Below are 24,989 nucleotides of genomic sequence, written 5' to 3'. Positions count from 1 at the left end.
AAAATATATATTTCTTTAACTATTAAATAAAAAAAATCCAATCAGTGGATTTTGTTGATAGGTTTTCTCGGTAAAAATATCATTTATCTTATTTTAAATAAAAAGGTAAAACATGAAGAAAAAGTAATGTTTTCATAAAAATTAAAAATTGAAAAATAATTAAATAATTAATTTTATAAAAGCATTATTAACATGTTTTCAAACAAAAAAAAGTTTAAAAATAAAAAACATAGCAACTTTTAAAAAAAAAAAATTCTCAAAATTAATTTTTATTTTTAACGAAATAATATTTATTTATTTACCGCATGAGCACGGAATCTATAGAAGTATTTTATTGATTGATTGATTGATTCCATGATTGAGCGAATTGAATTAGTTTGAGGGAAAGAAAAGGTTCAAATTGCATAAATCCCCCTAAAGTTTCATGAATTTACCCCCAATTACGAAGAGGCAGAGGAGACCTCTTGTTTTTGTTGTACAATTACGAAAACGACACGACGATCACATTTAATTGGAGAAAAATTCTTGGGCACCAGATTGTTTGGCTCCCCAGCCTTCCCAACCTTCCTCCGAGAGAGTTCTGTCTCTGGTAAATCTAGAGCTTTCCTTTTCTCTTTTTCTAATATTTAACTTTTTTTGTTTGATTTTTGTTCTCTTCGTATTTTAAGCTGCAGATTTTTGCAATACCAATCGGTGCTATCGACGTGGTAATCCATCCAGGATTCCAGGCCATCCATCTGAGAACAACGCCGCCATCCATCTGAGAACAACGCCCTAATTTCTACCTTGTAGGTAGTTACTTTTGTTTTCGCCCATAGGTTGACTACGATGCTTCTTGTTTTTTATTCTTTGTAATAACCTGCTTTATTTACAAAACAAGTATTTGTTTTTTCATGCGCGCGCGGGTGAAACATAAATGCTGCTTGAAGCTTGTTCTTCGAATCATGAGAAATTAGGGCCTGCAGAAAGATACTCATTTTTGCTCCTTTTGCTTGTGGATGGATTGAGTGGAAGAATAAATAAATATGATGTTTTATGTTGTTTAGCTCCAAAAGAATGCAGCATCTTTAGTTGGAGAATTTGAATGCCGTGTGATGTCTACCTAAAAGGGTCTCAATTTTCGAAAGCTATGGAACTCGTAATCATACAAAAGCACATGTTTTTGCTTTGGTCATTTTGTTATTATATTTACTTATTTATCTCCAAGATATTTAATATGAATGTGCTAAAAGCTTAAGATATACTTAACTATCAGAAAACATTCACACAATGGCCTTTAATGAATGAGTGAATCATTTGATATCTTGGGTAAAGTTTAGTCAAGGTAAGCAAGTTTTGTGTTGGTATGATTTTTAATCACGTCGTTGCAACATGTAAATGTAATTGTCAGCTGTTTTATGAGTTGCAGCAGTTTAAGCTCATTGTCAATGGCTGATCTTAAAGAACGATTGCTCCCTCCGAAACCTCATTCAGCCATAAACCTAAGAGATACAGCTTATCGATCTTCAGCCTCTGGGCGGCAACCTTTCCAGGGTATGGATGTTTTGGGGCTGAAGAAACGGGGCCAAGGCCTTCGATCTTGGATTCGTGTTGATACATCTGGTAATTCCCAAGTCATTGAGGTTGACAAATTCACTATGATGCGGCGTTGTGATCTTCCTGCCCGTGATCTACGTTTATTGGATCCTCTATTTGTTTACCCCTCGACAATCCTAGGTAGAGAGAAGGCTATTGTTGTGAACTTGGAGCAGATTCGATGTATTATCACGGCCGATGAGGTTCTATTATTAAATTCCCTAGACAGTTCTGTATTGCATTATGTGGTGGAGCTACAACGGCGATTGACAACAAATGTTGTGGGTGAGGTATGGCAGTCAGATGCCACAGGCTTGAACCGGAGGAGGGGAAGTAGAAATTTGGATGATGTGTTTGGAAGCCCATCACCAGACTATTTACCTTTTGAGTTTAGGGCTCTTGAAGTTGCTCTGGAGGCTGCTTGTACATTTCTTGATTCTCAGGTGCGTACAGAAGCAGCTCTGGATTTCACAACATTCTTGTCATTGCTCTTTCCTCTTTCATCGTTGCATTTATTAGAATTATTTTTTTTATAAGTAAGAATTTTATTAAACCATGTAATTAGGCATAACCCAAGTACACATGAAGTATACAAGAGAAAAACACCTAATTACAAACTAAAGCTGAAAAACAGCACAAAATTCATTTAGACTAGCCCCATCCATTACAATAATCGAAGCCTAAAGCAACAAAGTATGATAAAAGAAGTCTTTAATCCCTCCCACCAAGCATTTTTTATTGTCAAAACAACGCCCATTCCTCTCATTCCAAATACACCACATAAGACAAAGAGGTACCATCTTCCAAATGACCGCTATTTGATAAATCCCTCTCCAACAGGCCAGGAGAATCACCCATTTAATAGAATTATTTTAGAGGGGTTTACGTTTTTGGCCAATCTACTGTTAGTAAAAGACTTAGTTTTGTAAAATATTCACGAAGTCATATATAGTTTCTAGTTTCTACACGTATTCATTGGAGATATAAGCATGGGATATGGAGTTCTTATAGGATTTGTTTTAGAAGCCTTAAGAAGTTGAGAGTTGACATTCCTGAAGCAAAATTAGAGTTAGGTCCTTCAGATGGACTTTGAACCATAGTTTTCTCCTACTTATTTTTGGAAATATTTTTTATACTAATTACTTAACCCGTCATAAAAAATATTTCTGATACTAATTAATGACTACTAGAAGAGAAAGTAGTTGCACCAGAGGTAACCCGATACCCACAGGTGTCTTGGTCATTTGGGGAGAAAAAGAAAAAGAAAAAGAAATATGGGTTCAAATCCAACCATGAATATTTTTTTGGGTTAGAAGGGACTGAAGAGTCCATACGGCTAGTGATTTCTCTTTGTGATCCTTCTCTTTTATGCATCCTGTGGACATGGGCTATGCCTATTTCCTTATAAATAAGATATCTTGATTACCTATAAAAAAATTCTCTTTGTGATCCTTAACATATAACTGCAGTTTTAAGATTATTACATGCTGGATTCTTTATGGTGCCTTGTTTGTGAATTTTGGAAGGGTCTCCATTAAGATTTTGATGGGGAGACTTGTGTTCGAATGGTATGTACCTTGGGCAGAATTGTTCAGCTCCTGTTTAGTTTGGTAAGTCTTGATGGACACAATGTTTCCAAAATTTATCTTCCAATTTATAAAGGAGCTTAAAGCTCTGATGGGCTTTAATGTGATAATATGCTTTATCTTCTGTCTGTGTGTTGGGGATTGCTTGTACTCTTTTCTAATTTGAAGGTCACCATTAGTTTGTTCATCATTTACTTACTGGTTTGGAACATGTGCATTAACCATTATGTGAAAGACTCTTAACTCATTTAATATTTTCTATTTTCCAAAGGCAGCAGAATTAGAAATTGAAGCATATCCGTTACTAGATGAACTTACATCAAAGATCAGTACGCTCAATTTGGAACGTGCTCGTCGATTGAAAAGCAGGCTTGTTGCATTGACACGGAGAGTGCAGAAGGTACTGACATAAAGGACTGTCAATGGATTATATCCTAAGAACCTGTTTATAAAATGATGAAATCGACTTCAAATCCGAAAAAAAGAACAAAAAGCTCATATAAATCAAGTATGAATTCTGTAATATATATGAAATTTTAGTTTCTATTATTAAGAAGACCATTTATCTCTAAATAACTTGTCTTTTTTTAGTATCTTTAAAATAACTTATCGATAATAGGTTTGTTATCTGATAAAAAAAAGTACCGTATATGAACTTGAATTTTTCAAATCTTAATCTGGTTGGTAAGCATATCTTGACTGTACTGCCTGTTGACATCTCTATATCTTTGCTCTCGTTTTTGAGTTGCATCTATTAGGTTAGGGATGAAATAGAGCAGCTCATGGATGATGATGGAGATATGGCTGAAATGTATCTCACTGAGAAGAAAAGGAGGATGGAAACATCACTTTATGGTGATCAGTCTTTGTTGGGATACAGATCAACTGATGGTGCATCTGTTTCTGCTCCTGTTTCTCCTGTTTCTTCACCCCCTGAAGCCCGGAGGCTTGAGAAAAGCTTGAGCATTGCAAGGAGTCGGCATGAGAGCATGAGGAGTTCTGAAAGTGCCACAGAAAGCATAGAAGAGCTTGAAATGTTGTTGGAAGCATATTTTGTTGTCATTGATAGCACCCTCAACAAGTTGACATCGGTACATACAACATACATTATGCTCAATCTTTTCACTTCTCATTTTCCTTTGAGTAAGATGAAGTGACTTCAAATCATTTTCTTAACGCTGTTTCAGTTGAAGGAGTATATTGACGACACGGAAGATTTCATCAACATTCAGCTGGTATGTTTTTCTCTTTAATCCATTTTGTTTCCCTTTCCTGATATAGTGGTGTGTTCTAAATTGAAGGAGTTGATCTTAATAGACAGAACGACACAAGTTTTTTTTTTTCAATTGACTTGCACACTATTCAGTAATGGTGCATATAGGAAAGCATGCTTTTCATTATATGTTTTATTAGGATACAAAACTGAATATCGGGGCAGGCCAGATTGGAACAAGAAATATTTCTGGTTGTAGACACTATTGGCCTTTGAATTTTGTTTGGACTAAAACTAGCATTTAAAATTGGAAACTGAAAGGTAATTGACGCCTGCAGGATAATGTTCGGAACCAGCTGATCCAATTCGAGCTGCTACTCACAACTGCTACATTTGTTGTTGCGATCTTTGGGGTGGTGGCAGGGATCTTTGGCATGAATTTTTCAATACCCTTATTCGATGACACTGGTGCATTTAAGTGGGTTCTTATAATCACAGGCGTTACTGGGGTTGTCATATTCAGCTCATTTGTTTGGTTCTTCAAGCACAGAAGACTGATGCCGCTATAACTCTGCAAAGAAACTGCAATCAGGAAAGTACAGAGGAAACAATCATTATCATTGTTTTACCTTCTAGATGAATTTATGGTGGATAACGACTGCCTCTATTTTAGAGCGATTCTTTTGATTAAGTTTAGGTTTAATTGTAAGAAATTTTGGTAAAATACCTAGTGATCGTGAAAATCTGTGGCTAAAACTAGGCTTCGTATCGAATGTATATTAGCAAGGGTGGTGATACTACCTACGAATATTTATTAGTCGGAAAAGTAAACCGTATATGAAGTAAATGAGAGGCGTATCGTATGTTGATGATGGTACGCTTGGATTTATTGCAGTGTTGTGTCGTGTCGTTTAAGCAGTACCCAGTTTTAAGCAGCACTCCAAGAAGTTGCAAAACATGCAGTCTAAACATAAACTTGCGCCCTCAATATTTGCATTCATTAAGTGGCAAAAAAAATACATTCACTAATCTAATGTACATAGAAAAACATAATTCTCAGAGCACGCACACCTTCCATACCCTGAAACTGTTTCCTGTATGTTTCACAGAGTACCCCAATATGACACGGTAATAATTGGTAAAATGAACATTGTGATCCAAAGGCTACTCTGCATTGCCTTTCTTTTTTCTCCTTGACCTGTTGTATAACTTGGAAGCCGGAGAGGGTGAGAACTCAGGTGGAAGCGGTGGGAGATCCATCTCCCCTTTCAATATGTTGACAATTTCCCCGATATCCGGCCGCAGCTCCGGGTATTTCTGTAAGCAAGCGAGTGCCAGGTTAATACACAGGGTTGCCTGGTCCTTGTTATAATCATCTTTTAGCCTCTCATCCACAAGTTCTAAGACGTTTCCAGCTTGAGCTAATTGCCGACACCAGCTTATTAAGTTTGCTTTCTCAATCTTCATAGGGGAGGCAAGAACATGCAATGGCCTTCGACCAGATACAATTACAAGAATCAGAACCCCTAAACTGTAGATATCACCCTTCTCTATTAAGTACTCACATCCACCATATTCCGGTGCCACATAGCATAAAGTTCCTCTCATACTTGTGGTACTGCTGAGCTCACGACTGAAAAGATCTCCACTCCATATATTGTCACTACCAATAGACTGGGTTCTCTTTTTCTTGCATCCCCTTCTAAAACTGAACTCCCCACTTACTATATCACACTGATTCTGACTCTGTTCCCCAAAGTTCTTTCCTCTTCGAAAGCAAAACCCTCTTCCAAGACCAAAATGTGGCATTTTGAAGCCAGTTTTCCTCCACTTGGTTTCAAACTTTTTAAGCTTACTACCCTTCTTGATAATCTCAGCAAGATGCTCTTCTCTCCACCACTCTTGCATCTTTCTTTGTTCCTTCCTACGATTTGTCTTGCCCCTTGACCCTTTCTTCTCAAACCCTTTATCGAGATTTTCACATCCGACTTCTTGTGATTGGGGTTCATTTAGATCTTCAAATTTATCTAATTGAGTTGAATTATCCAAGTTATTTTGCTCAAAAGGACTCTTCTTTTCTTCAACCCAATCAGGATTTGTCGATGGGCAAATCTGACTCCCTATCCATTCCATAACATAATCCTTACTGCACGATTCACCACTCCTATCCTGATTCCACCACCAATTTTTTCCCCACTGTTTTGTATCCACATCCTCAACAACAGCCGAAGAAGCATTAAAACTCAGCTCCTTACTGTGATCAATGCTAGAAAACTCATCATCATAAGGCATAAATCTGTTGCTCCGATCATCCCCACCATTGTCTATGACCGAAAGCTCCTTCCCCTTTACGCCGCTAGTCTTAACATCTTTCTCACTTGCCATGTTAGCATTATAAGTGGAGGAATTAATGTTCAAAGCTCTAACATTATAAGATATCCTACCATTTCTCGATGATGTAGAGGCTTGTAAAGCAAGAGCAAAATCTACCTCAGGAGCACTCTCCACCGGAGTACCGATTGCTGGAGTCTCTGCAGCCAAATTCCCCGAAAGCTCTTGACTCTTCCACAGCTCCTGACTCTTCCCCAAGTCCTGGCTAAACAAATCCACCCCCGACTCACCCTCCAACTTAACCCTTGACAACCCAAAATCGGAAATCCTTGCTCGGTACTCCGAATCGAGCAAAATATTGCTGGGCTTAATATCCCCATGAATCACCGGTGGATCACATCCGAGATGCAAGAATTCTATAGCTTTAGCAACGTCCATGATTATGTCAAACCTCCTTTCCCAACTCAAACTCAAATACCCATCTCCAAAAAGCGCTTCTTGCAGGCTGTTGTTGGGTATATACTCATACACCAACACCCTCTTGTTCTTTTCAGCGCAGTACCCCAAAAGCGTGACCAAGAATGATGACCGTAGGCCACCAAGAATCTGCAACTCATTCTGAAACTCTCTCTCCGTTTGCGAAGAAAGAACGTCCAAACGCTTAATAGCAATGAGCTTTCCATCTCTTAGTGTTCCTCTAAACACAGTACCCGACCCGCCTTTACCAATGATATTGGCAGTGTCAAAGCCATTGGTGGCTTGCTTTAGGTCTCTGTACGAGAATCTTTGCAGCTTGAGAGGAGCGCGGGAGTCGAAGGGAATGGTTTTAGTTCGGCGCACAATTAGGAAGTGCCAGGCATGAAAAAGAAAGTAGATGAGTGATAGCAATATAACTACGGGGCCAGAGATGGTGAGAATCAAGAACAAAACCCCTGTTTGGGTGAAGAAACTTGACCCCGGAGGGCTAGGAGTCGGAGCTAGGGGTCTTGAAGGCATTGTGAGTTGGTTTGTATTTCCGTGACTTTAGTGCCTGTTGATAAGATCACAGGAATTGGAGGAGGAAAGCAAATGGGCATGGATCTTCGTGCGTATCTCAGTATCCAATGTGGGTTAATTGCTTTACAGCCGGGATTCATATTAGAGAATGTTAGGTTTGCTTTGATATAATCATAGTTTGGATTTAGATAATGAGTTTAGCGCTTGGGAAACGGGGATTAGAAAGTGTTGTTGGGGGGAGGGGAGGGTCCCGAGGTGCTTCTGAATTTTTGACTAAAAGCTAAAGATCCCCTGCACTCTGCAGACAAAGTCCAAACAAAGGAGTAAAAAACTTGAGGAAAGGAAAACTGGACGGAGTTTTCTCATGGACAACAGGCCAAGGGGTTTTGTCTTTAGGCGCATGATGAGTGGGGTTGGACAAGTGCACCGGTTTAGACTTGACTTTGTAGTATGTCTTTTGTTTTGAGTCTTTTGACTCATAGAGGTTCACATGCGAATAGAAATTGAATAATGTTATATATATTTTAAAAAATAATATGATATATTATTAAAAAATTAATTTATTTTTATATAAATTTTATATTTATTTATTTTTTTAAAAATAATTATACAGTATTTATATATTCAATAACTATAAATATTATTTCTCCTATACAATCATTGTTGTTTGTTCACGCCATTCCCTTTCTGACAAGTCATAGATTGTAGATTCCAGCTCTTAAATAAGCGTTCCTCCACCATCATCCAAATTCAACAACTTGACGTAACAACCGCTTGTTTGGTCGAGGGTCCGTCGAGGGAAAAATATTAATTGACAACGGTTAGATATACAAAAAGATTATATAAAATAAATTTATAAATTAATATAATTTTATAAGATTTGTTAAATTTATTTTATAATAAAAATAATTTTATAATTATATCAATTTATAAATTTATTTGTATATAATCATTTTGTATCTAAGATTTTAAAGTATATATATTTTTTGTTTATATGCTGCTCTGATTTATCATATTTTTATTTTAACATAGACACATACGAACACGTCTTCTTTCTCCTTTCTTCTTCGAAATTCGAGGTAAAGTAGGTTTCAAAAATCACGTGGATCGACAAAAATCACCGATGAAGACGATTGAGATTTGATCCAATCAGATGGCTCGCATTTTTCGTTACTATCATCCTGATTGGCATCTACAAGCTTCTTGATGCACCATAAATCTTCGGCCCATGAAAATCTCTTCCAATGAGGGATTGCCTCTCGAGCGGGGTCCCCCTGGCCCACCTCGGCCACCACGGCCCCACATCCAGCATCATCCCTAGCCATGTTATGTGCAAATGCACACAGGGACTTCATGAGACGTGATGCGTATTTCCCTCCCATGTGTAGCCCGTACAAGAAGTACACTCCAAATTGTCTGAAAACATCAGGAAACGATGGTAACCTCAGCCATGGCAGACATGCATCCAACAACCTAGTCCCCATGCAGCACACGTACGTTAAGGCCGACACGCCCTTCACTTGCAGCTTGAACACTTCCTTAGTGTTCCACACACTTAGGATTGCGAAACTCGGTGGAAGAATGCCTGTTTTTGGATCCCACTTGGAGAGGAATTTCTTGGGGAGGGCCACGAAAGTGCCCAGGTTCAGCTTGTTGCGTAAAATGCTGTCTATATCTCTAGGGAAGAACTCTGAATTCGCAAAGATCCTACGATATATTGACTCAGCAAGTTGTGGGATGAGTTTAATAATTCCAATGCCTGAGCCGATTGGCTTGTGGTGAGCGTGGACGGGCTGCACCAACACGGTGGGCGTGCGGAATTTCAGGTATGCGCATTTCTTGGTGAAAAGATTGATAGAGGCCTCGTTGGTGCAGTCGGTGGCCATGTATGCGTACTCTGCACCATTTTGTTTGCACCATTCTTCTAATTCTCGAACCAGTTTTGTGCCAATTCCAAGCCTCCTGCAAAAGAGTTTGAAAGGAATCATAAGAATGTTATATCGTACTGGTTGAGTTTTGAAGAAATTAAGATCTCGTTTGTTTTTACAATTCTTCTCAATTCATTTCATTTTATCATTATAATTTTATCAAATTTTTTTCCCATATGTGAAAACAAACGAGATTGATCTGATAAAAAATGTTGTTATTGGTCATCATCAATAGGTTCCTTCTAACGTGGAATTTGATTAGAAATGGGCTGTCATTATTCTTCGACAACCAATTAAGAACCTAAAGCTACATTGGAAAGCGGCTTTATTCGGAATAAATTAGGCAAGGAACATTTTAGGAGATAATATATGTAAAATAACATTGCAGACTACATTAATTCGTGATCTCAGTCACATCGAAAGGAGGCTTTTGCCTAACGACATATCTAACACTATATTTGAGCGTCGGAGAAAATTTGAGTTGAGAAAGGCCAATCATATACGACATAAAAGTCGTGGGTTTTGAAAATCGTTTGTAGTTGTACCCTACGCTGGATAAAGGCTTATCCTTTTAATGTTTTTGTCAAATTAAAGATTATGAAAAGGATAACAATGATATTAACATCAAAGAATATGATAAGAATTGGCAAAAAAAAAGAAAACAAAAAACAGAGAGACAAAAAAGACACTGGTGGACCATCTCTGTCTGTGTCTCTCTCTCTCACTGTCTTCGTGGAACTTCCACTAGACTGTGTAGGTGAACCAATTTTAGAACAACTTCAAACAACAAGTAAACCAATTACGAAGTTGCGTTTACTCTGCTTTCTTTCGTTTCCATGCTAAGATCGAGGAATTAATATTACCTTCTCTTTATTGTCGAATCTAATCTGTTTCGATCTTTCTTTTTCTTCTTCTTTTTATTGAGGGTGGTAAGCAATGGTATTAGAATCAAGAAAGCACATAGATCAGAGAGAACCTGTGGTTAGGGGAGACCCGTAGCCCCAGAATATAAGCTAGCTTTACGTGAACTGAGTTCCCTCTTGTCACAGATTTTACACACCCTCTTATCACGCCCACAATATTCTCTCCCTCTCCATACTCTGCAACCTGTTCTAATCAGAAAACAGAGAACCAGGAATTATATATGTCTGAAGGAGCATAGCCCAATTCAACTACAAAATTAAGATACTCTATTCAACTATCGATCTTAACTTTCCTTTCTCGTGTGTTGGAAACCAAAAAAGGAAAGTGATAACTTTCTTCCATAACGCTTAACATCAGAGTAAATTTTCAAGCTTATTAATGTAAATAGAATGTTGGGTTGCAATGAATGCAATCAGAAATACCAGCATGATGTGCAGTGGCAAACTTCGGGCGCGGCATAAAGGGTCGCCCATTAGGTCAGTGACAAGCGAAGGCTTGCCCTGCTGCTCCACTTCACACTGCCTTTCCAACTCCTCCACTGCCACCTTATCTCTCTCTTCATCATACTCTCTCACCACCACTCCTTCGTCTGTGAGCCTTGGAAAGTACTCCTTCGCTATCTTCACCGACATATATCACAAAAAATACGAAGGATGGATCGAGGAATTAATTGTAGTAGATACTAGATATAGATAGACTAGTGGAATATTAATCTGTTTGTGCTCTCAGAGGTTGCTACCTAGCTAGCTGTAACCTGATCTATCTCCTCATATATATATATATAACAGATGGTATGCCGACGTGGCCATTCCACCAGTTTCTGTGGACTCCAATAAAAAGAAACATGGCAAGCATTCACACTGGTGATCATATCATAGTATGTCAAATTCTCGATCTCCATGCATGCATTGAATAGTCGATGAAAGATGAATATACTCTATCACTGGCCCGAAGCAGATATTCTTTCGATTATTGCTTGATTTTGTTAGTAGTATATGGTCCGATCGATCCACATGTATCAAAAAATATAACAAAGGACAAAAATCAACAGCACTAACTCTGCATTCTTATAGTGACAAATACCAAGGACAAGTGCTCCTGTTCTATATCTGTGTTGTAGTTGGCAGTGATGAACACAACTGTCTTTTCCTTTGTTTCCTTTTAGAACCAAAAATTATCTTTAATCACCAGGCCATTACGTGAGTTGTCACAAGTTTAATTGCTTTTGACATGTAAAAAAAAGAGGGCAGTCATACAAAAATTTGGCTTAATTCCTGAGCTTTTCCGGTATTTATTTAAAAAGAAATCAAAATAAGTGAACTAAAATGCTATTTAATGGAACTGGAATTTTTTTATTTTCCCCCGGCCAGTGGGATCCCAGTACTATCCATAAGGTAGGATACTATTTTGACCGACACAAACAATCATGCATGATGATGCCATGCCATGTGCTTAAGAAATACCCAAATTATGTAGCCGAAATCCTAAAGTCTCAGACAAGTGCATTACATTACCATCTATATATATATATATATATATTATATCACTTTCTCTTGATTATCACCAATAATTATTGGTGTAGATGACGTGGGGCACCACGTGTTTTGGTGAACATCATGTGTCGATGATCTTGTGAAGATGATGATTACTATCACGTCGGCGGCATACAAATGTTCTGTTCTCTAATTTTGTCTGTTTGTTTATGCTAAGAAAAGGACTGATGTGCATGCTCATCTAGCTAATAAAAGTACTGCTGGGTGGTGTGTGCGGGCGATGCATGGTTAGGTCCCTGGCATCTTCCCTTTATTATATTTCTTAGGTTGTGTGCGTGCTTGTTTTCCTAATTGGAATGACTTTAATCTGCCTTCTGATTTCGGATAATGATGATGCAAGAGTGCTTGAGTACAACCTAATTTAGGAAAGGAAAATTGGGAAATTTTATATGATGTTTACTGACTAATTGGCCGGGTTCTGTTAATTCCTTGAGATATATAAGTACATGCTGCTGCTAAATATGCTATAGATACTTGATTTTTGACCGAAAGGAACCATTAATGTTGTGAATGATGTGCATTTGTATATACTCAGAAAAAAAGTGAGAGATATTGAGGATGACAATTGCTGTACTTTGTCTTCATTTGGGTCAAGTTTATCTGTATTGGCAATTGGCATGCATCCTATATATGATGTGCATTTGTAATGCTCATTCAACCAGCTGGTGGGATTATACATGTATTATCCCCCTTGGCTTATATATATATATATATATATATATATATATATAATGAGATGAGATGAGATGTGTTGTGAAAGCAAATGATGAATTATTCTTACTATTAGAACAAAATATATTATGGTCAAGCATATTCTGTTTGATCTAAAACACTTTTTTGACGAGAAAGCTGATCTTTTAGATCATGGAAAAATATGATTCGATCATCCTCTCCCTTTTAGGATTTCTTCCACATTTTCCCCTTCTTTCTTAATGGTACAAAGCTCGACATAGAACCTGCCTAGCTAGTATTATCTTTTCTCATTTCCTACTGCTTAATAAGAATTTATATATATATATATATATATATAGGTGACGAGTACTGCTTCTAACTTGTACTGCCACTCGTTTCACTGACTTTTAATCTGTCCCTGCAATTTTTGCTTATGTCGTTGCTTAGATAAGATCATGTAAATATTCGGTTCTGATGATTATTATCAAAGATTATATTGACTATATTATTCTCCTTGACGTCCATATTCCAAATTTGAAGTGAACAAAAAGAGATAACATGAAATGATTCTTATATACATATATCATGCGATATTCCTTCAAACGACAAATTAACGAAGTTTCTCCGAATAGGAACTTATTCAAGTTGCCTTAAGAGAAGAGAACCCCACTTTTAATTACATTATACAATCAATGCATGTTCTAAGTGATAATTAGTTTCAATAATCGTCAAGTGGTTTAGTAAAATATATAATTTCAAGGCAAAAATATATCTCTTAATGTGACATGTATATAGCATTAGCATCATGCATGCACTTAAATACATTATCCTTTCTTAGATTACTAAGGAACAAAATAACAAGTACATATTCCTTTATGTCCAGACATCCGACAAAAGATGTGTACTTCACAATCTTAGGTTGTTGATTCTTTCAATGTCCACTTAATCTTCTTTTCAATTAGTTTGGGCACAAATATTTGCACATGCAACCAACTCTCAAAATTAAAATACAGTTGGCCTGTGGTACTTTCAGCAGTAATTGTGCATAGAGTCAAAACTATCCAGCCTCTTTCTATGTTCTGGACCAAAAGATGTTGAGCCACTCCTTAGAATCTGGTCCATAATTAGTGGTGTTTTCCACAGAGCCCATGCTGTCATGCTCCCAATCGCAATGTCAATGTGTCTTACTGTCACAATTCCACTGGCTCTAATCGGATTTTCCCTTTTCAAGTTTTAGAAATGCATGTCTTTCATGCCTAATCTGGAGAAGACAATAATGCATCGGAACCTAAGTTCAGCTTAACTTTTATCTTTTATTTATAATAACACAAAAAAAAAAAAAAAAACCTACTTCAGGGGCTTCAGCTGAGCTCTTGTAATTTGTATCATGTTTTGATCCTTTTTTCGTTTCTTAGATAGCTGGTCCAAGATCCCTCGTTCAGAGAAGAGGGTGTGCTTATGCAAAAGATCCGAAAAAAACTCTTCTGAATGCAGAACGTGGTTCATGATTTGGTACATGGGAAATATATATATAAATATATGCAACTACAAGAACAAATGGAAAATCTCAACAGTCAAAATAAACTGCTGAGTTTTGTTCTTTTCTTTTCCTATCTTCTTGCATTGGAATCATTTTGAATTTCGATTGTGTTGCAGCATGTCATTTGTCTCGTATGATGATATCATGGAGAATTTTATACTGTACACATTCTGCTAAGGAAACCGGTTTGGTAAAGTAATAGCATCGACTTGAATTTGGGAATTATAAGCAGCAGCGTTGATTCAGAGAGACGTTATGCTAGCTTGGCTAGAACATGTACAGAAGGATTGACATTCTTGTATACAATGTAAGGAAGTGACCCTCTTCTTCTTCTAGACCAGAGCTAGGGAGAGATCAAAAATTTGAAGTGCTCTTTTTACAGCTCCAACGTCGATATCTATTAACTTTCCTGTCTTGGACGAAACGATGGCACATCTCTTCTCTTCTGCATTGGGAACAAATAGTTTCCCTTTTTCTTCAGAGCAAAACAATGCGATACTGCAACAAACATGCACCATAGATACACCAAGCTTATGCCACTTTCACTTCTCTGTGAACTTAACTTTTTGTAGAGGGTTTCATTTGCAACTCAAATGAAAAACAAACAAGTTTTCTATCAGATGCAATTACCTAGGTTTTTCTCGTGCATTTGCAAGTTGGATAGCTGCTGTGTTTGTGGCAATTACCCCAGCTGAGTCGTTGATAAGGGCTGCCAGCTGAAGCAGAAGAATCCACAGAATAAAGTGTCCATATTAGAATTTGAAAATACTCCCCCATCTTTTAATCATCTTGCATTATCACCAGAAGAGAGAAGGTATTTTGTGAATGTGGACTTTTTTCACTCAGGTTTTCCTGGTGAATGCCCTTGGCTAACCGAACCACCATCAGGGCTTTGTATAGGGGCCAAGGCAGACGCAGATGGTTTAATTTGTAACTTTTTATCTTCACTTCATACTATCTCACCACAATTTTTCTATCAGTTTTTCTTGTTTGGTAAAATAATTTTGCATACAAGAATAAGACAGGGAGATAAAGTTACCTGGCCAGGAGTTGTGATGAACACAATACTTGCATCATCTCCAAAAAACTCCTCCACATTCTCCCTTTCTTTCTCATGAGGAATGACAAAAACTGGCCTTAGTCCCCTGTTTACAAATACAATTTCATGTCAATCCTCCCACATGACAGTGTGCTGTCCATTTTGTGGGCTGAAATAGGAGAGTTTTATGATTGGTTCTGCGTATAAAGACGGCCTAACCAAGCATTTTAAGTCAGAGAGTAACATAATTTCTCATCCTAAACATTAGCACATTTTAGCACACGAGCCTCCACCTCTTTCTTTTATTTTCCTTGCTTTTCTTTTTCCCATAATAAAAACTCAGTACCTTATAGTGTCTGCTATTTCAGCCCATACTTCGATGGGTAGCAAGCTATCGGGATCACCCCTAGATTGCATTGAGGCCTTTGAATCCGATTTTATCCCATGAATTACAATATATCTTCCTTTCTCTGCACCTGCACTCCTATATTTGGCCTCTGCAACCTCCTTCAACTTCCTCGAAATTGCAACTCTGAGAGGAAGCACAGGTTGCCTTGGCACACTTCGGAATGGTCTCCCCAACCAATCAAGCATCTGATGATACCTAATCCAACAAGCCCACATATTAAAGAGACCCTAAGATTCAAAGACGAAATGGAATTATCAAAACCATAACACGAAAAATCATGACTCACATGTAATATCCACCATCGGATAGATTCATACTGTCTGGTGTAAATGTTTCGGATAGAAGTAATCCTGCCCCAGCAGCATTTACATTTGGGTAAACGTAGCTGACTCTGTCTCGAGCTGTTGTCATAAACAAGAATGCAGCATGTCCCAGCCCTGCCAGTTTAGTTGATAAGACCATGTCATAGTACCTATTCTGCAAGAACGATTGATTTAACTCAACTGAATTATCACTTTTTCAATGAAGAACTAGTTTCTAATAAAAGTGCTATATGATGACTTAGTTCAGTCTACTTCTGCGAGAACAAAAAGCGTTTCATCATTTCTTATTTTGATTTTCTATGTTTTTTTTCTTCTTGAGAACTCCAACCTTAAGAAGTCCAACCATGTCAGTATACTCCGCGGGCTCCGGGAAATCATCATCAGGATCATAAACAGTAGCCCACCTCACATTCTTGTTCAACTCGTATGTTTGCTTCCCCCTTGCCGAAGCCACCACGTCCACCTGAACACCTGGGTACCTATCCTTTATCAATTGAATGGCTGGGAAGAACAGCAAATTCTCATACACACCGCCCGACACCACGCAGCAGCAGCGCCTCACGTCTCCTCTGGTTTTCAACCCTAACGGCGCGATTTCCACGTTGAATCCGGCCGGGAACTTCAAGAACCCATAGGGGCTGTTGGGGTTATCCGGTGGCCGAGGATCCTCTTCCTGCTTGCCATCTGTAAACAGGGAGCCATATTCCATGTCAGGGTCCTCTCCATCGTCGAAAGGGTCGAGCCATGAATTCTTCTTCTTAGCTTGGGCTTGAAGGTTCGGTCTCTTGGTGCAATGAGGGTGGTCAACTGGTTGAAAGAAGGAGAGTCTGGTGAAGTAGTGGGTTGAGGGAAATAAAGTTGGGTTAGAGAGAAAGGGAGACAAGGGTTTGGGCAGTAGAGAAGCTGCGGCCATGAGATAAGATCAGTGATCACAGAGTGAGTGGTTCTTCTCTTTGGTTTTCTGAGTTTCTCATGTTTTATCGTTTGAAGTTTGGAAGCAGTTAAGTGTGTGGATGGTGGTTGGATAAGTGGGTCTCTGAATTCACTTCTTTTTCTTTTTCTTTTTCTTTTGTTGCTTTTTGCTTGTTTTCTTTCAATATATAGTTTTTGAAGAGCAGAACAAGAATCAGCTCATCCTACGACCTGTGTCACAGGTCAAACAACTTACGCAGCAGGGCTTGGCTTGATTACAAAATTAAGGCAAAGATTTTTGTTAGCTTTTGGTTGGAGAGGAGTGATAAAGATGTAAAAAATTAAAAATATAATGTCATAATAATTTTTATATGAATTTTTATATGATACGTTAGATTTATTTTATAATAAAAATAAATTTATAATTAATTATCAAATATCTGCCTACCATGTCGTTATTTTTATATAAAATCTCTTCTAAACTAAAATAAAATAAATAGACAGATTGCCATTATTTGTTTCCAACTAATATCAGGAAAGCACAAGGGAATTAAACAAATTCTGATCGGCTATTGGGTAGTCAAAACTTCAAAAGTTTTTAATAATAATACTACTAATAATTATGATAATAATTACGGGAGCACTTCATAACATGACGTGGCAAGGTGTGATTGGCAGCCTGATTACCTTTTCTCGCTCTCTCTCTCACTTACTGTCTCTCAGATTCGTTTCTTTCTTCGTAAAAAAATCTTCACTCACGTTTTTCCTTCTCATTGCCCGAACTTTTCCCACACTTTCCCACTCTTTCTCGCCCTTTCCTTCTTCCACAATCGTTCCCGCATCAAAAGTCAAACTAAACATACCCAAACACACACTTCCGGCTACAGAAAAGGTCTGGCTTCAGCAATGCAGCTCCAAATCTCTGCCTTGCTTGTACCTCACTTTTCAGCCTGCTGACCAACCCCCCAGAACTGTAAACTTGACGAGATCGAAGGACAATTTCGCAATCTATAAATAAGTAATCGAAGCAATGTCAGGCCCACCGCGAGTCCGGCCGATGAATATCGCCCACTTAGAGTCCCGGCCGGTCCTCGCTCCAGCCGGCAACAAGACCCGGCCCACCGAGCCCCGAAAACCTATCTCGAAACCCACGAAGAAATCTGAGAAAACTCCCCAAGATGTCAAGCACAAGAAATCCACACCATCATCGCCACCCATCGCCGTACCTAATTTTCCTCAACGCGAAACGGCGCCGTCCTTACTGAGGCGGCAGGACTCCATGACCGCGTCGTGCTCGTCGGATGCTTCGTCCTCTACTACTGATACGTCGTCGTTGAGCGGGAGGGTAGGAGTGAGGAAGAAGCAATATGGGTTGAAGAGGGAAAAGGTTGAGAGGGTCGTTGGTGGGGCTGATAGTTTGATGACCGACTCGATTGGTTCCTTGGAGAGCAGAAAACGGTGTGCTTGGGTTACACCCACAACCGGTATGTATAGTTTTATGTTCTTTTAATTTCATGTGGCATGTCCCTTCTGTTGTTTCGACCTTCTTTTGCTACAATTTCGTCAATAACACGTAAAAATTGGAAATTTGTCGACTACTCCAATTCCTTGAGTAAGCTGTTCTGTAATAAGGTTTTAATTATGAAGGCCTCCGAAAAAATGAAGGGTTAGCTGGAGTTCTCAGGGTTTAGAATATCATGATGATTTTTTTTCTTTTATTTTGTGGAGCTGCATTAAACATGAAGGAATAATTTTAGGGGGAAGGCTTATGCCCATACACTAGCTGGCAGACAGGATTATGTTTGATTTCCTTATCAAGGAAAGTCTCCCATTCTTCCTTTAAGTTCAGAAAATAATTTTTTCAAATGAAAATTTTATGTATTACTTCTAATGACGATTGACGAAGGTGGTCGCTGTCAAAGGATGGAGAATTACACTCCTTAAGTTTAGATGCATGTTTGCTGCCCCTAAGATGAGCATTGACCTTTAGGATAGTATATAGCACAACCTTCAAGGGGCTTTCTTTACATGATTGATACAAGTGATCACGTTTAATTCTCTAAGAGGAAAGTTTGTTTGGCTTGATTTGACATGAACATACTACAACTCCTTGCCTTGGGCTACTTAGAGAGAGATGAAATTTGTGCATTCTACTGGATTTGCTTTTAATCAACTTTCCTTGTGAGGTTTTCCTCAATATTCTGTCTTGTTCTGGTGGAAATGGTGGATTCATACTTTTTTGATAAGTAATGGTGGCTAGATTGAGAAGCTATCATAGCAGTGCACACTTTGCACTCACTACGTGGTTGCTTCTAGTTGATTGTTCCCAACACTCACTTGGGGAGATGTGTGGTCTAGACGATGCCACATCATGTGTGCAAAATGGATGCTCCTAATAGTGGTTTCTATCTATATTTATTCTTTCTTAAATCCTCACTCCTACATCTTTATGGGAGAATTATCAGTTGATTAATGAATCAAAGCATTTCCTAACCAAAGTGGTCGATGATCATTTGCTCCAAACTTTACACGAGATTATCTATTTTGTGCACTGTGCATGAAACCATATTATGAGCAAAACATGACTGTTGTCTATTAGTAGGTTGGTCCTTGCATGAGCCAGGTTATATTTCGTATAATTTTCTCAGTTCAACCAAATAAATATTATTACAATAATAAAGGAAGGGATATAAAGGAAAAAGATAAAAGATAAAAATCAAATCAACTCAAATAAAAAAATAAACGATAAACAAGAAAGAGAAGAAGAAGATATACAGGAATAAATATAGTTTAGCTGTCTAGAATTGTGAATTTTCAGTCATGGTACTCCAGTTCCAGCATCCTTCAATTTAAGGTGCCTGGTAGGGAAACTCTGCACACAAGTGACTTGGGATCACTACAAATGCTTCATTTTACCAGCAGTATTCATTGTATATTTACGGAATGATCCCAACATGGAAGCTTGGAATATGAGAATATGTTGAGCACTACTACACAATTACACAATATCCATATGACAGTTGAGGGCTCTATATAAACAATTCCAGTCTGATACACACTTTTTGACATTTTTTTTTTTTAATAACAGGGAAATATCCCCTCAATTTATTAAAAGCCCTCGCTTAAGGCGGAGGAATACCAACATTACATAACCAACCAATAATCCAAATAGCCTAAATCACTAAACCAACCAATAATAGCAAACTAGATATCTATGATCGAAAACTTTGCATTCCCGTCCTATCAATCCGAACAATTCCCCTCAACAATCTTGGCAAATCCCGATCACCTACATAACAAATGGACCTCCCTTCCTCACCTTGTCTTGCAAGAAAATCCGCCGCTTGGTTTCCTTCACAAAATTGATGACCCACCATGTAATTAACCCCGTGAAAGCTCATTAAGTAAATCATCCCAAAAATCCCACTAGTACCAAAGCGAACATCGACCCTTCTTGACAGTTTTGTTTGTCTTGTTCTGGTGATATGGTCTTTACTACTATTTGTGTTAACTTCTAGTTTCTTGTTTTGATGTTCACTATCTAAAATACCAATTTCTAATTGACAATTTATTCCTTTTGTTAAAAAGATCCATGGTATGCTGCTTTTCATGATGAGGAATGGGGAGTCCCAGTCCATGATGACAAGTATGTATATAATGTTCCCATTATCTTCTTACTTAAAAAAAAAAATGTTCCCATTATCTTCTTGTTTTTTATCCCATTCTTGAACTGCATCTGACTGCTTTCTCCAGTCCTAAGTATTCTTGACACATGCAGGAGACTGTTTGAATTGCTCAGCCTATCAGGTGCTTTGGCTGAACGTACATGGCCTGAAATTCTTAACAAAAGGAATATGTTTAGGTATTGATTATACTCTTCAAGTGATGCAATACCTTATGTGGAAAGCTTATAACTGCAGAATATTCCACAAAATCTCATGTTGTCAATTAATAGTCAACAGATTATTCAACTGCCTGTCATACTAGCGTTTGAAACTCTAAAAGCATGTTATTCTTCATATAGCTTTTAGCATTTTGTGGCTTTTTCAACTTCAGCTGATTTGCATTACTTGCATCTGTACAGAGAAGTCTTTTTGGACTTCGATCCAATTGCTGTTTCAAACATAAATGAGAAAAAGTTTGTTTCACCAGGCAGCTGTGCCAGCTCTCTACTATCAGAAGTGAAGCTGCGAGCCATAATTGAAAATGCACATCAAATGTGCAAGGTTGGCCATCTTTTTCTATTCATTTTATCTTGCTATTCAATATTCTTGATAGAAAATGAGCTCCTTTTGAGGTTTTGGAAATTACTGATCCTTTGTTTGGTAAGGAAGATCTTTCCTACTGCTGTTGAAAAGCTTTCTTCTCCCATTTGGGAACAGAGAAATGGACAGTGTATTTACTGTTAATACACTGTCCATTTCTTTGTCTGTATGCATGGATGCCCATGTGCACATCATTTTTACTCCCATTAATTCCAAACCTTATGGTTACCCCTGATAAGCGCACAGAGAGGAGGAGGGGGGGGGGGGGGGTGTGGTGACGCGGGCAACATAAATTCACCATTTCTGTGTACATTTAAAACATTCTTCATCTTTTTTGTTATTTTTCCAGGTAATCATAGAGTTTGGGTCCTTCAGCAAGTACATATGGAACTTTGTGAATCATAAGCCTATAGTTAGTCAGTTTCGGTACCCTCGCCAAGTTCCAGTCAAGACACCCAAAGCAGAGATGATAAGCAAAGACCTCGTGAGGAGAGGGTTCCGCAGTGTGGGGCCCACAGTTATCTATACATTCATGCAGGTGGCTGGACTAACAAATGACCATCTCATTAGTTGCTTCAGATTCAAGGAGTGTATGATCATGGCTGAAGCAGGTGAAAAAGACGGCACCCTCAAGTCTTAAGGTCAGAGAAATTGCACGAGTCGGGATGAGAGCACGAGCTATGGTTTATTTGAGTTTCACTTCAACATAATAATGAAGCTCTTGGTTGAGAGCTGTAAATATGTTTCATCTCTTGGTGTTTGTACCTCCATGACATGGAATGGTTCTACGAAAGTGTTTTCTCTACAAATATGTGCGTGTGTGTGGATGTTAAAAACACCTTAGAAGCAGCTATGACTGGAAATGCTCAAATGACATGGTTATTTACAGAATTGATATTCCGCAAATATTACAGGCATGTGTTCGATTTATGGGCAAAATACAACAGTTATTACACGGCAAAGCATTCCTCAGTGCCAATTGTTAACATTAGTCAACCGCGCTTCTGTCTCGCAACTTGTTTATCATCTATGCGATTCTAAACCATTGAAAAGGGAAGCGTTTGCATGCCTAGCTACAGTTCTCTTCAATTTTCACAATAGATATTTCCTTCCTTTTTTTTACCCGCTCTGCTCTTGGGCAGAACTAGGTACCGCTGAGTCGAACATGATTGTTCTCAAGTGATTCGCACATAACTCGTTTCCTGGTGACCTCAGGTACAATTGCGGACTCATTCCTCAAACTCAAAGGCTTGAGCCATGAAGAAAGGAAAGCATAAAAAGACTGCAGGACTGTGAACAGGAGCGTTTCATTTGCTCTAAAGATTTTACTGCTCAATAATGGAACTACAAATTAAGATGATTTCCTGTGGCTCAATTGAGCTAGGATTTCCTATTGTTCTTTTCCAAACTTTATATTTACATAAGCATCCTAATCCTCACTTTTAAAACACTCGATATTCATTTTCTTGCTGACATTCACCATTTTTCTGTCGGATTTTGATGTAAAAATCTTCCTGAAATGGCCCGGGCAAGTGCTGCTGTGAAATTGGGATCCTTGGTCAAGGAAGACGCCATCTGTTCCACCAAGAATTGTCCGACTTCCGGAGAATCAATTCTGCTTTTTGATTGTTTGGCATCATTACTGGGTTTGGATTTTGCCAAGTCAAGAGTGACGCTAGGTCCAGACGGCCGGAGAGAGGCTGAGGCACCGGGGTGTGAACCGAGGGTCATGCAGCGAGTAGACCCTGATGTTGCCTCGAGTTGAGAAGAGTTGGGATGGTTGTGCTCACCTTCATAGGTTGCAACCAAAATAGATTGGTCTTCCGCACTTCTTTGTACCTGAAGAGCAAAATATGAGAGTAAACACCTTAGCTTGCCTCCATATATTCTTTACTAAAAACAGAATGGATGGCGTAATTAGATATCTTTTGATGTCTCACAGAAAATGAATCAGCTTGTTAAAAACAATGCACAACGCAGTATTTCGAACTCAAATTCAGAGAGCCTTTCAAGCATGCTAACAACGATATTCGCAGATTCAAATTCAGATTGATCATGAATCTCACTCTCTCACCTTCTTTTTTACAGGGCAGCTTGGAGCAAAAGAACATTTGAAGTAAGCTCTCGGACAGGGATTTTCTCTGGTGACCTTTTGTCCATATTTCCTCCACTGATACCCGTCCTTCACAGTCTACAAATAAATGCAAAGGAAAAGGGTATAAATTTTATGCCCAACGCATCCAAAAATAAAAGAAGTTAGACAACTATATATATATATATATATATATATATATATAGGAGTTTATCAAGGACTTACAAGGCTTGTATCAGATGCTTCTGTCTTGACATAAACCCTTGAAATCTTTGCCTTTATAATTTCCTCTCTAGGTTTCTTGCAGGATTCCTCATCGGTTGAGCTGCTTTCCGAATTGCCATAAATTCCGGCGACATTATTATTATTATTGTTGTTGTTGTTGTTGCAGGTATCGGACTTTCTTTTCCTTGTTGGGGTATGCTCCTTTTCCTGCAGATTCTTGCTCATATAATCCGTCAACTGGCTTCGCAAAGCATTGTAGTTCTCGCACATCACCGTTAACATTTCGGTTAGCTTCTTATTTTCTGCACTCACACGTTTCATTTCCGCCTCCAAAGCACCGGAGCTCTGAACATGCCCACACAATGTTTAACTTTTAGCACTATAGCTGAAAAGTACCCACAATAGCAGAAAGGGAACGATAAACAGATAATTAATTCGTAGCCAAAAAATAAAAAAACAAACCTCTTGTTTCACTGAAAGCTTCCTTCCAAATCCTAGAAAGTTGCTTTCCACCTCCTTGTTCTGAAACCAAACACAGAAAGAACTTCTTAAGTTCGTCAATTGAAGAGAATATCACTGGGCATGCCAGAATGAATTAATTAATTAATTTCCACGTACCGAAACATCATCAAGAACTTGACCGCCGGTTGGATTAGTGTTAAGATCCAAGCAAGTACTGATTCTCCATGAAGAATAATCCATAGCTGTACGTCAAATCCGAACTAGCTAGATAGTACTTCGGCGTATAATCTTGTACTAATACCCAATTCCAAGTTTCTACCAGAAGCCGTCTCCTTTTGATCTCCAAGAAAAAAGCCGTAATCCCTCTACGAAAAGTTACAACTTTCGCTTGTTAAATTTGCCGAGTGAACCAAACGAAGGAACATATATATACACACAAATACAAGAGGACAAAAATATCAACTTGCAAGGTAGCCTGGTGGAAAGACAGTGAAAATAGTTGGATAGAAAGAGATTTGAATATGTGGCAGCTGGCATCAACTCACTTTATAATGATAGATTTATTATTTCTTATTATTTATTATTTATTTAATAATTAACAAATTAACTATTAATAAAATTATATATATATTTTAATTTTTTTAATTATTAAAAATGTTAAAAAAATACTTAAAATAAAATAATAAAAAAATAAAAATTTTAAATATATTTTAAAAAAAATAATAAGAGAGTAATAAACCTATCACCATCTAAATAATAATAAATATTATAAAATTCACATATATATATATTCTTCTCTAATTTTATATCTTATATTTAAGACATGTTTAATTTAACAATAAAAAAATTTTATAAAAATAAATTTATAAATTGACATAATTTAATATTATATATATTAAATTATAAAATTATTTTTATTATAAAATAAAATAAAATATTATATT

General features: G+C 37.8%; 6 protein-coding genes across 12 annotated transcripts; 2 read left to right on the top strand and 4 right to left on the bottom strand.

Moving 5' to 3' along the window:
• The first annotated feature begins 407 nt into the window (after positions 1-407).
• On the top strand, positions 408-5,268 carry LOC109010989 (magnesium transporter MRS2-1). 7 transcript variants are annotated; one of them, XM_018991988.2, is made up of 7 exons: positions 408-589; positions 669-788; positions 1,412-2,018; positions 3,433-3,561; positions 3,920-4,252; positions 4,349-4,396; positions 4,713-5,268. In XM_018991988.2, exons 3-7 carry the CDS (start codon positions 1,428-1,430, stop codon positions 4,941-4,943), a joined length of 1,332 nt encoding a protein of 443 aa, XP_018847533.1. In that variant the 5' UTR covers positions 408-589; positions 669-788; positions 1,412-1,427; the 3' UTR covers positions 4,944-5,268. The 7 variants fall into 7 exon arrangements, with proteins under 7 accessions (XP_018847533.1, XP_018847534.1, XP_018847535.1 ...); XM_018991989.2 differs by having other exon boundaries at positions 409-589; positions 675-788; positions 1,409-2,018; XM_018991990.2 differs by having other exon boundaries at positions 409-589; positions 675-792.
• A 56-nt stretch (positions 5,269-5,324) lies between these two features.
• On the bottom strand, positions 5,325-8,018 carry LOC109010988 (putative receptor-like protein kinase At1g80870). Its single transcript, XM_018991982.2, has one exon. The coding sequence runs from the start codon at positions 7,699-7,701 to the stop codon at positions 5,539-5,541; it is 2,163 nt and encodes a 720-aa protein (XP_018847527.2). The 5' UTR covers positions 7,702-8,018; the 3' UTR covers positions 5,325-5,538.
• A 720-nt stretch (positions 8,019-8,738) lies between these two features.
• LOC109010999 (probable N-acetyltransferase HLS1) lies at positions 8,739-11,309 on the bottom strand. The gene is made up of 3 exons (XM_018992006.2): positions 10,976-11,309; positions 10,606-10,736; positions 8,739-9,663 (listed from the first exon to the last, which is right to left on the bottom strand). The coding sequence occupies exons 1-3, from the start codon at positions 11,183-11,185 to the stop codon at positions 8,793-8,795; spliced, it is 1,212 nt and encodes a 403-aa protein (XP_018847551.1). The 5' UTR covers positions 11,186-11,309; the 3' UTR covers positions 8,739-8,792.
• Positions 11,310-14,492: 3,183 nt separating this feature from the next.
• On the bottom strand, positions 14,493-17,144 carry LOC109010991 (photosynthetic NDH subunit of subcomplex B 1, chloroplastic). The gene is made up of 6 exons (XM_018991991.2): positions 16,418-17,144; positions 16,053-16,243; positions 15,704-15,961; positions 15,358-15,463; positions 14,949-15,034; positions 14,493-14,816 (listed from the first exon to the last, which is right to left on the bottom strand). The coding sequence occupies exons 1-6, from the start codon at positions 17,000-17,002 to the stop codon at positions 14,651-14,653; spliced, it is 1,392 nt and encodes a 463-aa protein (XP_018847536.1). The 5' UTR covers positions 17,003-17,144; the 3' UTR covers positions 14,493-14,650.
• Positions 17,145-17,723: 579 nt separating this feature from the next.
• Positions 17,724-22,447, top strand: LOC109010992 (DNA-3-methyladenine glycosylase 1-like). The gene is made up of 5 exons (XM_018991992.2): positions 17,724-18,485; positions 20,590-20,647; positions 20,780-20,863; positions 21,086-21,227; positions 21,616-22,447. The coding sequence occupies exons 1-5, from the start codon at positions 18,032-18,034 to the stop codon at positions 21,904-21,906; spliced, it is 1,029 nt and encodes a 342-aa protein (XP_018847537.1). The 5' UTR covers positions 17,724-18,031; the 3' UTR covers positions 21,907-22,447.
• A 108-nt stretch (positions 22,448-22,555) lies between these two features.
• On the bottom strand, positions 22,556-24,454 carry LOC109010993 (probable WRKY transcription factor 40). Its single transcript, XM_018991994.2, has 5 exons — positions 24,202-24,454; positions 24,046-24,105; positions 23,584-23,928; positions 23,341-23,457; positions 22,556-23,105 (listed from the first exon to the last, which is right to left on the bottom strand). Exons 1-5 carry the CDS (start codon positions 24,283-24,285, stop codon positions 22,743-22,745), a joined length of 969 nt encoding a protein of 322 aa, XP_018847539.1. The 5' UTR covers positions 24,286-24,454; the 3' UTR covers positions 22,556-22,742.
• Positions 24,455-24,989: the final 535 nt, after the last annotated feature.

The sequence above is a fragment of the Juglans regia genome, chromosome 12 (assembly GCF_001411555.2).
Source record: "Juglans regia cultivar Chandler chromosome 12, Walnut 2.0, whole genome shotgun sequence".
NCBI classification, from domain to species: domain Eukaryota; kingdom Viridiplantae; phylum Streptophyta; class Magnoliopsida; order Fagales; family Juglandaceae; genus Juglans; species Juglans regia.
Note: the sequence above shows the minus strand (reverse complement) of the source record. Positions and strands in the feature narration are given on the sequence as shown.

Coding starts and splice junctions, on each gene's coding strand:
- LOC109010989 (XM_035683365.1), top strand. CDS start 1,398: ATGAGTTGCAGCAGTTTAAGCTCATTGTCAATGGCTGATCTTAAAGAA. Junction 2,019..3,432: donor GTACATTTCTTGATTCTCAG/GTGCGTACAGAA, acceptor TATTTTCCAAAG/GCAGCAGAATTAGAAATTGA. Junction 4,397..4,712: donor ATTTCATCAACATTCAGCTG/GTATGTTTTTCT, acceptor TGACGCCTGCAG/GATAATGTTCGGAACCAGCT.
- LOC109010988 (XM_018991982.2), bottom strand. CDS start 7,701: ATGCCTTCAAGACCCCTAGCTCCGACTCCTAGCCCTCCGGGGTCAAGT.
- LOC109010999 (XM_018992006.2), bottom strand. CDS start 11,185: ATGTCGGTGAAGATAGCGAAGGAGTACTTTCCAAGGCTCACAGACGAA. Junction 10,737..10,975: donor TGCCACTGCACATCATGCTG/GTATTTCTGATT, acceptor TGATTAGAACAG/GTTGCAGAGTATGGAGAGGG. Junction 9,664..10,605: donor CGGGTCTCCCCTAACCACAG/GTTCTCTCTGAT, acceptor ACTCTTTTGCAG/GAGGCTTGGAATTGGCACAA.
- LOC109010991 (XM_018991991.2), bottom strand. CDS start 17,002: ATGGCCGCAGCTTCTCTACTGCCCAAACCCTTGTCTCCCTTTCTCTCT. Junction 15,962..16,052: donor TCCGATGGTGGATATTACAT/GTGAGTCATGAT, acceptor TTGTTGGATTAG/GTATCATCAGATGCTTGATT. Junction 14,817..14,948: donor AATGCACGAGAAAAACCTAG/GTAATTGCATCT, acceptor TGTTTGTTGCAG/TATCGCATTGTTTTGCTCTG.
- LOC109010992 (XM_018991992.2), top strand. CDS start 18,032: ATGTCAGGCCCACCGCGAGTCCGGCCGATGAATATCGCCCACTTAGAG. Junction 20,648..20,779: donor GTCCCAGTCCATGATGACAA/GTATGTATATAA, acceptor TGACACATGCAG/GAGACTGTTTGAATTGCTCA. Junction 21,228..21,615: donor ATGCACATCAAATGTGCAAG/GTTGGCCATCTT, acceptor TTATTTTTCCAG/GTAATCATAGAGTTTGGGTC.
- LOC109010993 (XM_018991994.2), bottom strand. CDS start 24,285: ATGGATTATTCTTCATGGAGAATCAGTACTTGCTTGGATCTTAACACT. Junction 23,929..24,045: donor AGCTTTCAGTGAAACAAGAG/GTTTGTTTTTTT, acceptor GGGCATGTTCAG/AGCTCCGGTGCTTTGGAGGC. Junction 23,106..23,340: donor GCTGCCCTGTAAAAAAGAAG/GTGAGAGAGTGA, acceptor TTTGCTCTTCAG/GTACAAAGAAGTGCGGAAGA.